This window comes from Aptenodytes forsteri, unplaced genomic scaffold (genome assembly GCF_000699145.1).
Source record: "Aptenodytes forsteri isolate BGI_AS27 unplaced genomic scaffold, ASM69914v1 Scaffold336, whole genome shotgun sequence".
NCBI lineage: Eukaryota > Metazoa > Chordata > Aves > Sphenisciformes > Spheniscidae > Aptenodytes > Aptenodytes forsteri.
The window spans coordinates 171,000-183,400 of NW_008794911.1; the positions used below are offsets into that span (position 1 = coordinate 171,000).

Sequence of the window (12,401 nt, forward strand, 5' to 3'; positions counted from 1 at the left end):
CATAAATGTTGGCAAATTACAGGCCAGAAACAGTTCAGACTATTTACATTTTTCTTTTTTTTTTTTTTTTTTTTTTTTACTTAGAGTTGTATAAGATACCTGGAACTACTTTCCAGTGAGGTCTGGAAAATGGATAGGATGCTGAGATATTCTTTAGAATATTTTATTACCTCAAATGTTTAATCATTTAGCTGTGAACTAGTAGTGAAACTGGCCAAGTGAAAAGAAATTTCAAGAGGAAAAGAAACTTTTTGGCTACTTAATAGGAACGCTTCATTTTTGTGAGTTGTATAAGATACCTGGAACTACTTTCCAGTGAGGTCTGGAAAATGGATAGGATGCTGAGATATTCTTTAGAATATTTTATTACCTCAAATGTTTAATCATTTAGCTGTGAACTAGTAGTGAAACTGGCCAAGTGAAAAGAAATTTCAAGAGGAAAAGAAACTTTTTGGCTACTTAATAGGAACGCTTCATTTTTGTGCAGTCCCTGGCCTTCCTATTTCAACCTCGAGTCATGAAAAGGAAAGTCCAAATTCCTTTCCTGTACCCTGTCATCTTAGTAATTAGCCTTACAATTCTGAGAGATAACATTAGCAGTGCAGTAAATGCTTTCACATTACATAGGAAGACAGAAGCTCTGTAAAGTGATAATGATTAGGTTATATTCCTGTAAACCGAGATTGTTGTTTATGATGCTAGCTTTGGCAAATGTGTTGGGAGTGAGGTGGTAGAACAAAACAAAAAAAATCCTTAATCTGTCACATGATACTTGTCATCTCAGCTGGTCAGAGCTAAGAACATTTGTAGGATAACATCTCCTCAAGTATTCATCCTGAACCTGGCTCTGAGAGTCTTTCTTTAGAGACATGGTTTAGTGGTGGACTTGGCAGTGCTAGGTTAACGGTTGGACTTGATGGTCTTAAAGGTCTTTTCCAACCTAAACAATTCTATGATTGTATTCTAGAACCTTATAATTTATGCATCTGAATGTACTTGTTTGTATTCCTTCAATATTTAAAGTACTTCCCTCTTTTCCCCTGCAACTCCCCCACTCCCACCCCATATGAATTTTTGAGTGTGGTGTTACCTGTTGGTTACATCCTTAATTGAGGACTTCAACTGAAAACCATTTTTCATTTGTACCATATAGTGTTTATCACTCTAGTCTCCTAAAACATTAAAATTTCCAGTTTTGCTCGGATGTTTCAGGATGAATTTATTCTCTTTTAGGGTTATGCAGGACAGACGGGAACAAGCGAGGCAAGATTTAAAGGGTTTGGAAGAGACTGTGGTAAGATAGTCAGAATATGTTTCAAAGCAAATGTCAATACTTGCTTCCCCCCCACACTTCAGAGTTATTTTTTAAAATTTTTTTTAGTTTTTAACTCCTTGTCCTTAACTGTAGGCAAAAGAACTTCAGACTCTACATAATCTTCGGAAGCTCTTTGTTCAGGATCTGGCTACTAGAGTGAAAAAGGTAATGTGGTGCTGTAGTGAAACTTGGTGTTTCTGAGAATGCTACATACATTTCAGTTTAGAACTACATTAGGAATTGATCTTTATGCAGTGTAATTTTTCTGGCTTGATCTTAATATGCAAGTTCAGATTTGTACTCAGCCTCCTCTCTCCTTCCGTATGCCTTTGTTACTGCAGAGCGCTGAGATTGACTCGGATGATACAGGAGGCAGTGCTGCACAAAAACAGAAGATTTCCTTCCTTGAGAATAATCTTGAACAGCTTACAAAAGTTCACAAGCAGGTACAATGAGGCTTAATTTCAAGTTTTAATTAAAAACAAACTACTTAAGGTGCATTATTATAGAAGTGACTGAATGCATATTGGTCATAAAGTAACTGTTTTATAATTAAACACTACATCTTGAGTGTGTCTCTTGATATAAAACAACAGACTAAAGTTTTCCCATAAAGTAAATTAATAGCTATTTTAAGTGCATGTGGGTATGTAACAAAATAGCTGCATTTAAACACAAGAACATCCAAGTTAGTGTTTAGAGTTAGTATATCAGTCTGGGGGATGCTTGCCTGTCTCTCTCTGACTGAAAAAGAACCGAAGTGCCTATGTTGGGTAGTATGTTCTTCCACGGTAACTGATTTTTCAAATTACAATCTTACTGATGAACTATTAGATTTACTGAAAGCTTAAGCAAAGATAATATAGTAGCCCTACTGTTTTGCCTGTTTAGGGGTGGGAGGGTGTTTGGTTGGCTCTCCCCATGAAGAGAGATACCAAGAAAATTGATTCTGGTTTTGTAGCTGGTACGTGATAATGCAGATCTTCGCTGTGAACTTCCTAAATTGGAGAAGCGACTTAGAGCTACAGCTGAAAGAGTTAAAGCTTTGGAATCTGCACTGAAGGAAGCCAAAGAGAATGCTTCTCGTGATCGCAAACGGTATCAGCAAGAAGTAGATCGTATAAAGGAAGCTGTAAGATCCAAGAATATGGCCAGAAGAGGACATTCTGCACAAATTGGTTAGTAAAAAATCCCTTGCCCCGTAAAGCTTCATCTGGCTCCTGATGTTTTTTTAATCTTTGTGCATGTATGCATCTGTGAACATGGTGTATTTTCTACCATGAGTTATGTTTTGGTTAATAGACTGTAAGTGTGTGGGTGGTGGTGTATCATTGGTTGGGGGTTTTTTTTATTGACTTATTTTAAATGGGTCTCTTCCTGGTAGCTGGATTTTTGTACATGCTGGGAAAGGCTTACCAACCTAGAATTCTAGCCTGAATGTGTGTTCCATTTCCTAGAACAAAACAATACACTGAATGTGAGTCTTAGGTCTTTAACATGATTCCATAAGAATTTCTAAGACTAAGTAGTATTCCAAAGTAAGGAGAGAGATTAAGCCATCACCTTAAACAACAACAAAATTGTCTTGCTGTCTCTTGATCTGGTGGGAGAGGGGCAGACAGAAACCCACAACTAACATCCTAAGATCCCTAATTGCCTTTTCGGTTCTTTGTTCTGAAACATATAGTACTCCATAGCCCTCCCTAGGAGAAAAGAATGGAAAAAACGGAAATCTGTAGTAGCCAGTAGTGTTTCTTACCATGTGATGGGAAGGCAGTCATATTCCCTTGGTCTTCCACCTGCTGTTATGCTGTAAAGTGCTGAGGGCCAAGAGGGTGTGTGACCTGTGGAGGACTTAACTGTACTTCTACAACAGTAATGTAATAGGCAACTATGTGTTCCAGCTTTTTTGTTGTCCTGTGTCAGGACTTCAGTAATTAATACACTTCTCTTAAATGCTAATGCAACCAAAACGAGCATTGCAGTTATACTTCGCTCATATTCTGTAGGTCTGCAAAGAGCTGTTGCAGAATAAAGTTCTAATTTTTTTTCTTGGTCGCTTCAAACAGTGGCTTGAAGATGGGTGCTTTCCTGTCTTGTCTTTCTCTCAAGTGATCTCCAGGAAGACAAACAGAATTCTCTAGTGAGCTTACCACAAGTATAAAACCTCTTGTACTTAAATGTCTAGTTGAACTAGGCATGTCTTACTGGAGATCAGCTTCCTATAAGGCAGAAATTGAGAAGTGTTTCTCTGATGCAGTTGCTATTTGTAGGTACTTTATATCTACTCTTACCTGCTGAAACTTTAAATGCTTCTGATTAATATTAGAGAACTCTGTAAAGTCATACTGTTGTGCATGTCCTGTTAAGCGCTAGTGCAAAACTGATTGAAAATAGTTTATTTATCCGAGTGTATGCAGCTTCTGAATTATCTGTCAAAACTACTGTTTTTGAATTCAGTAATAGAGAAAGTTTTATTTTTATGTGGTGGTAAGAAGTTGATGAAGCAATGTTATCTGTGGAGTAATCGATACGCAGAACCACTTGTAGAGCAGAGTAGTGGCTTATCAATCAAGTAGATGTAGGAAATACAGCAGGGTATAATGGTTCCTTACAGGAACATAACCCTCATGAAACTTTGTCTAGCGATGTGTCTTATTTGAGTTCTTATTGCCAAGAAATAGGACTCTTACAGGGAAATACATTAGGTGGGGCAGATAGCACATATGAAGATAATCATTATCAAAAGCTTTGCTAGCTTTAATTCTAATAGGGACAATAAAAGCAAAACCTTGTGTATTTTTCAGGGCTTGTTATAGTTGATACTAATCTGTTAGGTTCTCAAAATAACATCTCCTAAACTTGTTTTCTTATTCAAAGTGTGTTCAGTTTGGATTATTGCATTTGGGACACTGCAAAATAAAGCATTAGTAAATTTGAATAATCAAGGTAGAATTGTGATGTATGTATTTGTAAGTCATGTTTCTTTTCATGCAGCTAAGCCTATCCGTCCTGGCCAGCATCCAGCAGCTTCTCCAACTCATCCAAGTGCAATTCGTGGTGGAGGTGCGTTCACTCAAAACAGCCAGCCAGTGGCACTGCGTGGAGGTGGAGGACGGCAAGACAAAGTGTAAGTTTGTCTTGTAGGATTTTTAAATGTGCAATTAAACTACTTCATATTAGTTTTATTACAGTTCATTCTGTGGCATAAAATCACCCAAATAATCAAATTAACTTCTCTTTTTTACAGAATTTTATAGTTAGAGGAACAGCATACGTGTACATCTGACTAATGTTGCTGCTGCTTTTGTTATAAAACTGGTGTTTGTTGTAAAATGGTAGTTCTGGAGTTGTTCTGCTGGAATCGAACAAAATGTGAAAACGGTCAGTTGGAGACAGTTACCAGTCACAGCTAATAGCTACTGTTTGGGAAAGGAGTGGACAGTTTTTAAATTCTGTTGGCTTGCTAGTATCTTAAAATATGGTTTTCTTCAGAAAACATTCAGTGATGAAATAAAAAATGACCCTATTCTTATATGTTGTTTATTTGCTGTTCTTACTACGATTGCATACTGCTTTATGTGTAAGTAATTTGGAAGTATTTAACAGAAAAATTCATGTCTTCATCCAGTAAATTTAAAATGTTAGCTTAGTTAAAATACAGTTACAGTAACTGAAATTAATATGTGCGCTTACTTGAAAATGTCTCTAATCTTCTAAGTGATTATATGTAGTCTGGTACTTAATACACTTAAGTTGCTGACAGAATCAAGTCTCTTTTTAATCAACGTCTGCATTATAGTTGGTCTGTTGGTCACCTAACAGTAATGCTTTGCCGTATTCTCTGTCATCATCTTCACTTTTGAGTGTTTGTTTAAATGTCTTCTAGGCATTCTCTTAGTTAAGGTTATCTGCATATTCAGTTTGAAAATACTCTTTATGCAGGTTATCTGCATATTCAGTTTGAAAATACTCCTAAAATGAATGTGTGGTGCTTGAATCCTGGGTGCTTCTCTTTTGAAGGGGTCCAGAGCAGCTTACGTTAATCTTGTTTCCATTTGTTTCTTTTTATTAGCTGACTGACTTTTCAAAGCTTTCTCTCCAATTTAGAGAAAATCAGACTGTAGTATTGGTTAGGGTACCTGGTCATGTTCAGTAGTGTCTCTTAGTAAATGAGAGGTTGAAGCGATATGTACTTTAACCTTGAATAACATCTACTTGAATGACCAAGGAGCTAGCAGTTCATGGATTCTTGATTATGTTGATATGGTGAAATTAATCTTCAGATAGATAGCTTCTTGGACTACAAAGGCAATCTCAGCTGTCCAATGAAGAGACGTTTCAAGGTATGATTGACCTAATTTATTTTAGGTGCCTACTTTAGCATGAGTTTGCACATGCTCTGATGTTGCCTCGAATTCTAACTGAAGAGAGCCTATTTAGTCTCATACTTCTTTAAGAGTACTTTAACTAAATTTTGAGCTTGTATCTTGCTTTGGAGAAGAGTTTTCACTGTTGGTCCTGGGGAATTTAAATAGGAGACTCGGCACTTTGACTTTTGGACTATGTGTAGAAGGAGTGGAAAATTGCTAAGTATTGGCTAGAACCCCTTTTTAACAAATGAACCAAAAAACTCCCACGTAATATGCTTACAGAATCCCTTAAGCAGTTGTAAAGCTTTCATATAATTTTTCTAATGTCAGCATGTTAGCTGTTGCTGTAGAACCAAGCAGAGTTTAGCACTTAAAGGCAGGAGAGTGGTCATAATTTATTCCAACTTTTCTATCTTGTTTTTTCGAAGAACCTGTCCCTTATGGAAGTAAAGGAACAAAACTTTTTTGAACTTTATTTTACTATTAAATATAAATTTGTTCTAAGCTTGTGAATACTCAGGTAGGCAGTATCCTTTTTCTCTGTGGTAATGTCACATTTTTTCTGAGGATTAATACAGATACTAAGCATCTGAACTTCTGGTTAGAGAAGAACTTTTGGTACAGTAGGAACATGATGTACTGTTTTACGTTTGGAGACCACCATTTAACAAATTATTCTGGAAACATAAATGCAGACATGGTAAATCGTTATTTTCCTATGCAAATCAAACTTTTTTAGGGTGATTAATGCCGAATGATCTCTTCACTCCCATTTCATCTTCCCAAAATAGCAAAGTCAAAACTTTGCAGCAGCTGGTAGGTGGTATCCAGACGGTTCTCACTGGCCTGGAAAAGTAGCAACAGTCATGGGAAATGGAGCTGGGTTATAATTGGTTTGTCTTTGTAATGTTTATTCTGTTAAGGCAATCAAGATTGGATACCCAGTCAGTTTACCGTGCTGTCAATTTGCTGGTAACAGACAGCATTGCTGAAATGCTTTGTGTTGCACAATTTCTTATTCTAAAGCAGATGTCTTATTAGCACTTACCTGACTGGTTTAAGAAGCGGGCTTTTAAAGGCTGTGTAAATAGTGAATACAGTCTACTGTAAATGTAAATAACTTGGCTTTTTTGGCTTATGAGATACAAGCACTTAACTCTGTTATTTTTCTCATTTACAGTTGCTGAAAAGTAAACGTGGCATGAGGAGGATTGGATATTGTGTAGAGGGAGTCATTCCATGACAATAATCTCTCCCTTTGGGGACTGTAGGATTATTTTTTGAAAATGTATAAATTATACCTGGCCTGTACAGCTCTTCCCCCTTCTACAAATTCTGCTAACTGATTCCCAAAAAAAAACCAACTAGAGTGCAATTTTGGCGTCTTGAAAAATGACTTGTTACTTAAAGTGTAGCTCTGCTCATTACACAGTTTGTCTTTCATGTCTTAAATTTAGTCTGCACTGTGCCAAGTTGAATGTACGTTGAGAAAATCTTAGTTCAAATTTTCTAGCTTAATTTGTGTACATCTTACTGTCTTAGGGAATGTGCAACAGTGTTTAAGTATACTTTCATTTTTATCACTTCACATAACACTACATGTCCCACTGAATTAGAGCGGCACTCTACATTACAGTTTCCTTTTGGAATGCTGCATAGAGCATTGGAACTAAATTTATTTGTACAGTGTAAGAATACTGAAGTGTGCTTACGACAACTGCCATAAGGCACTGCGATCGCTACACCATGGAACTAGAGTTCAATATGAACAAGGCTGTTTAACTGTTATCTGATTAAATGCCCATTTATTGGGTAATTTAGAATTAAATATTGTACAGTAATAAGAGTAAACCGAAGTTTACAAAAAAGACTTTGGCAATGGATTATCCCATCTGTCCTGTTCTTGATTCTACACACAGTACAGTCTGGTGGAGTGAAAACATTCTGCTTCATTCTGATGAGCCTGTCTATCAATTTGTCTGTAGCTGTGAGGGTTCACTTTTGCTATTTTATAATAGTGAAATGAGCGCAATCGAAAATTTAACTTGATATTCCACTACATACACAGTACTAGAATTTTTGGCTAAAATTTTAACTTCCAATTAAAAAAAATTTTCAGCAACTGGCCAATGAATTCAGATACGTTAATAAAGGATACAACTTTTTAAAACTGATGTGTCTGGAAATCCCAGAGACGTGTTTAAAAAAATAATAAAGTGCTACCCTGAATTGTATTTGTAATACGTTTGTAAGTAGGTACATGAAATGTCCAAAGTAGTAGTTGTTGAATATTTTTCTTCTCTTTGCAATAAAGTCCTGTAAAGTGGCTAACAAATGAAACGGTTTTTTTTGTTTGTTTTTTGAGCTCCAGTACTCCCACTGAGCTGAATCTGGGTTTTTAAAATTTTATAGTATAATTTGCCTAACTTATTCATAGGGTTTAGCCACTATAATTTTTAGAACAGCCGCCTTCTGGATAGAAATTAATTACCAGGTCTTTGAGAAAGAAGGAACTTAATATTACTGAAAGAATTCAGTTAGCTTTCCAGACCCAGTTGGTACCACTTTGTGTGTGCTGGCTTGAATTTTTTTGCTGGGTATTCATCAGTTATTGTGGAAACAGTAGAGACTCTATGACTGTTCAGACAGCAAATCACTCTCAACTTTTATATTATAAATAGACAAAATATTTATATTAGGATGGAGTGTAGTCAGATTTTAGACCTTGAACCACTTTTTTCTATATATACAGTAGTCTGAATTTTTAATGGTTTGATTTTTAAAGGTTGAGTGTATCGGTCAGAAATCTCACTATTTTGGAGTTTTCACCTTTTAAGACTGGTTTGTTCATTAAGGCTGCCAAACACTCCAAACTTGCAGTTGTTTTAGAGCATGATTAAAGACAGCACACTGAGGAAAGAAAAACAAAGGAGCAGCAAACTATTTCGAATGAAATTTCTCATAATGGAAACAGCACTGTCCATTATCTTCCTCAATGTTAACTACAGGTTTTCAGACCTTCATTTGTTAATATGCAATCATAAAACCAAAAAAACCCCACTTTCTGTAAAGTACATTCAAATGAAGCAGGATTTTTTTCTCAGGCCTGTGAATGGGGGTTTCATTCCTGTAGGTAATTATCATGGGTTTTGGTGCTGAAAATCGCTGTGTTTTAAAAAAAAAAAAAAAAAAATAAATGGTGACTAGCCTGTAGCTCAGTGTACATCACCTTTTTATATTTAAACTTTTTTTTTTATTTTAAACCTTTTATGAAGTTTACCAAGAACTGCCTCTTAAAATGTAGAAAAGAAAAAAAACCACCAACTTTTTTTGTTTTCTGGTTTTGGCTGTTATAGGTCAGCCAGACAGGACAATTACTGTTTTTTGTAAATTAAAATATTCAGGCTATACGGGGAATGTTCAACACTGCTGTTTCAACTTGCAGTCTTTGAATGGCTCTTACTCTTATGTTCCTCTAGATCATATTTTTTAAAAGATGGTTTAGAATAGGAACTTGGTGAAATAATATTTATTTCTGGTGAACAACTAAATTATTTACGTAACTTAAATGCTGACTCACTACTGTGTGTAACTCTAAATTTGACATGAGAGGACAAGTCTACCTGTGGAATATGATTTAACTTCAGTACACTTAAGATGCATTAAAACAATTGGTTTGGGGAAGACGCCATATAGTTTTAACTTACCTGCATGCTGTAAATGTATTTGTGTTTAAATAAAGAGAAGAAAAATCTTTGAACTTTGTGCATTTATTCAGTCTCTACACTGGTTTGTTAAATTGTCTCCATATAGAATCATAGAATCATAGAATCATAGAATCATGGAATCATAGAATCATTGAGGTTGGAAAAGACCTCTAAGATCACCGAGTCCAACCGTCAACCCAACACCACCATGCCCACTAAACCATGTCCCTAAGCGCCTCATCTACACGTCTTTTAAATACCTCCAGGGATGGGGACTCCACCACTTCCCTGGGCAGCCTGTTCCAATGTTTCACCACTCTTTCAGTAAAGAAATTTTTCCTCCCGTCCAATCTAAACCTCCCCTGGCGCAACTTGAGGCCATTTCCTCTCGTCCTATCACTTGTTACCTTCGGAGAAAAGACCAACACCCACCTCGCTACAACCTCCTTTCAGGGAGTTGTAGAGAGCGATGAGGTCTCCCCTCAGCCTCCTTTTCTCCAGGCTAAACAACCCCAGTTCCCTCAGCCGCTCCTCATAAGACTTGTTCTCCAGACCCCTCACCAGCCTCGTTGCCCTTCTCTGCACATGCTCCAGCACCTCAACGTCCTTCTTGTAGTGAGGGGCCCAAAACTGAACACAGTATTCGAGGTGCGGCCTCACCAGGGCCGAGTACAGGGGCACGATCACTTCCCTACTCCTGCTGGCCACACTAGTTCTGATACAGGCCAGGAGGCCATTGGCCTTCTTGGCCGCCTGGGCACACTGCCGGCTCATGTTCAGCCGGCTGTCAACCAGCACCCCAGGAAAGAAAGGTGCACTCAGTCCCCTCATCCAGATCATTGATAAAGATACTGAGCAAGACCGGCCCCAGTACTGAGCCCTGGGGAACACTGCTCGTGACCGGCCGCCAACTGGATTTGACTCCATTCACCACAACTCTCTGGGCCCGGCCATCCAGCCAGTTTTTGACCCAGCGCAGAGTCCACCTGTCTAATCCGTGAGCCGCCAGCTTCTCTAGGAGAATGCTGTGGGAGACGGTGTCAAAGGCCTTACTGAAGTCCAGGTAGAGCACATCCACAGCCTTTCCCTCATCCACTAGGCGGGTCACCTTGTCATAGAAGGAGATCAGGTTGGTCAAGCAGGACCTGCCTCTCATGAATCCGTGCTGGCTAGGCCGGATCCCCTGGTTGTCCTGCTCATGCCTTGTGAGCGCCCTCAAGATGAACCGCTCCATAATCTTCCCTGGTACCGAGGTCAGGCTGACAGGCCTGTAGTTCCCCGGATCCTCCTTCCGGCCCTTCTTGTGGATGGGCGTCACATTAGCAAGCCTCCAGTCGCCCGGGACCTCCCCCGTTAACCAGGACTGCTGATAAATGATGGAGAGCGGCTTGGCGAGCACCTCCGCCAGCTCCCTCAGCACTCTCGGGTGGATCCCATCCGGCCCCATAGACTTGTGAGCGTCCAGGTGGCGTAGCAGGTCATTGACTGCTTCCTCTTGGATTACGGGGGGTTCATCCTGCTCGCCGTCATAATATTTTTCACTTGATAGGTTTCATGACCAGTTATCTCTATGTAAATTGTGATCACATGGTGTCTCTAACCTCTTATTCCAGTGTTTGTTAATACAAGTAAGCTTTCCCACACACAAATATGAATATTTAAGTCTCAGTCTTCAAAAGACTGTTCATGATAGGAAAAACACACAAATACAAAAACCCCAAACCAAACAAATGAACAAAAAAACCCAACAAACAAACCCCAACAGCTGCTGCCTGTGGCAATGTTCAGAAATTGATTACAGCTGCAGTATATCAGAATTTGAACGCCTTCAACCTGGGATTACTTTGACATCTCCCAAAGGTGTATATTCTATGTAGTTCATAAATATGCCAACTTAATATCCATTTTTAATGGCTTCTCTGGGTTGTGTATATTTTGTTTTGGTTTTTTAAAACACCAACTTCCACCCTATCTATCTTGGATACAATAAGTGACACACACTTGAAAGAGTTCTCCCTTGGCATATGGTGTAGATGTGGGCATTCTTTCTCTCAAAGGAGAGACTTCCTCTTTTGCTCAAAGCAGCGGTTTTGTTTCTAGTGCACTGATCTCTGTCTTAGTATTCAGCTGCTTTTCAAAAACAGACCTGAAAAACAAACTCCAAACCCCTCACCAACAAGCTCAACCCTCCTCTCCTCAAGCTATGTCTACATGTCGTTATTTCTTAGCTGTAATCAGGAGTTAGATATGCAAGAGTATTCCTACATCCTATTCATCAAGGGATTTCTTTTTTTTTTTTTTTTTTTTTTTAATGGTTGCATTCTAGGGTAAGTTGAAGCCAGGTTAGAGACAGCTATACTTTCTTCTTTCCAGGAGCAGAAGGAAATTCAAGAACTAGAGGAGATTGCCTTAATTCAGGCCTACTGGCAATCAAGGAACCATAGATGCACTTACATTCAACACTTGTTCTTTAAAATAAAACTTTGAAATGAAACAGTGTAGATGCTGATCAGGGGTTTGGGCACATAATGTGCATTTGATTTAGTTCCTGAGCAACTTAAAATCCAATTTTGAAGACTTTAAGATGACTGCATTTTATCTGTTTCAGGATGCACGAAGCAATGGGTGCCTGCTTGCAGCTGTTCAGCCTGCAGATTACAAATTCTGAAAACTGCCAATTCATCTGCAGCACCTGATGCCTACTGTATTTTCAGCTTGAGCTGTAGTTGCTCGTGCTTTAGGTACTCCCGGTTAGCCAGTGAAGGAGGGAAGTGAAATGGAGATCTTCTGTTCTGCCAGTCTGACAGAACAAACGGTTGGTTCGGTTCAGACCAAGAGCTCATCTAGCTAAATCTGTCTCCAGAGGTGCCAGATCTATGGGTTGCCCAGAAAATCAGTCAAACGTGATGATTTCTTTCAATAGTCTTCTCTAGATGGGTCACCTCAGGGGCTTTCCTGAGTATGGTGTGAGTTGTCTGTATGGTGATGCTCAAAGTTCTCCTTTTA

The 12,401-nt window shown here is 38.5% G+C and overlaps 1 protein-coding gene across 1 annotated transcript in view; it reads left to right on the forward strand.

Annotated features, from left to right (window-relative positions):
• Window positions 1–9,448, forward strand: part of KIF5B (kinesin family member 5B) — a 33,498-nt gene extending 24,050 nt beyond the window's left edge. Inside the window, exons 21-26 of the mRNA XM_009275236.1 lie at window positions 1,234–1,294; window positions 1,409–1,480; window positions 1,657–1,761; window positions 2,277–2,493; window positions 4,313–4,445; window positions 6,869–9,448. Coding sequence (XP_009273511.1) covers window positions 1,234–1,294; window positions 1,409–1,480; window positions 1,657–1,761; window positions 2,277–2,493; window positions 4,313–4,445; window positions 6,869–6,875 — 595 coding nt within the window. The 3' untranslated portion in view covers window positions 6,876–9,448. The remainder of the gene's footprint in view (window positions 1–1,233; window positions 1,295–1,408; window positions 1,481–1,656; window positions 1,762–2,276; window positions 2,494–4,312; window positions 4,446–6,868) is intronic.
• The last annotated feature ends 2,953 nt before the right edge of the window (window positions 9,449–12,401 follow it).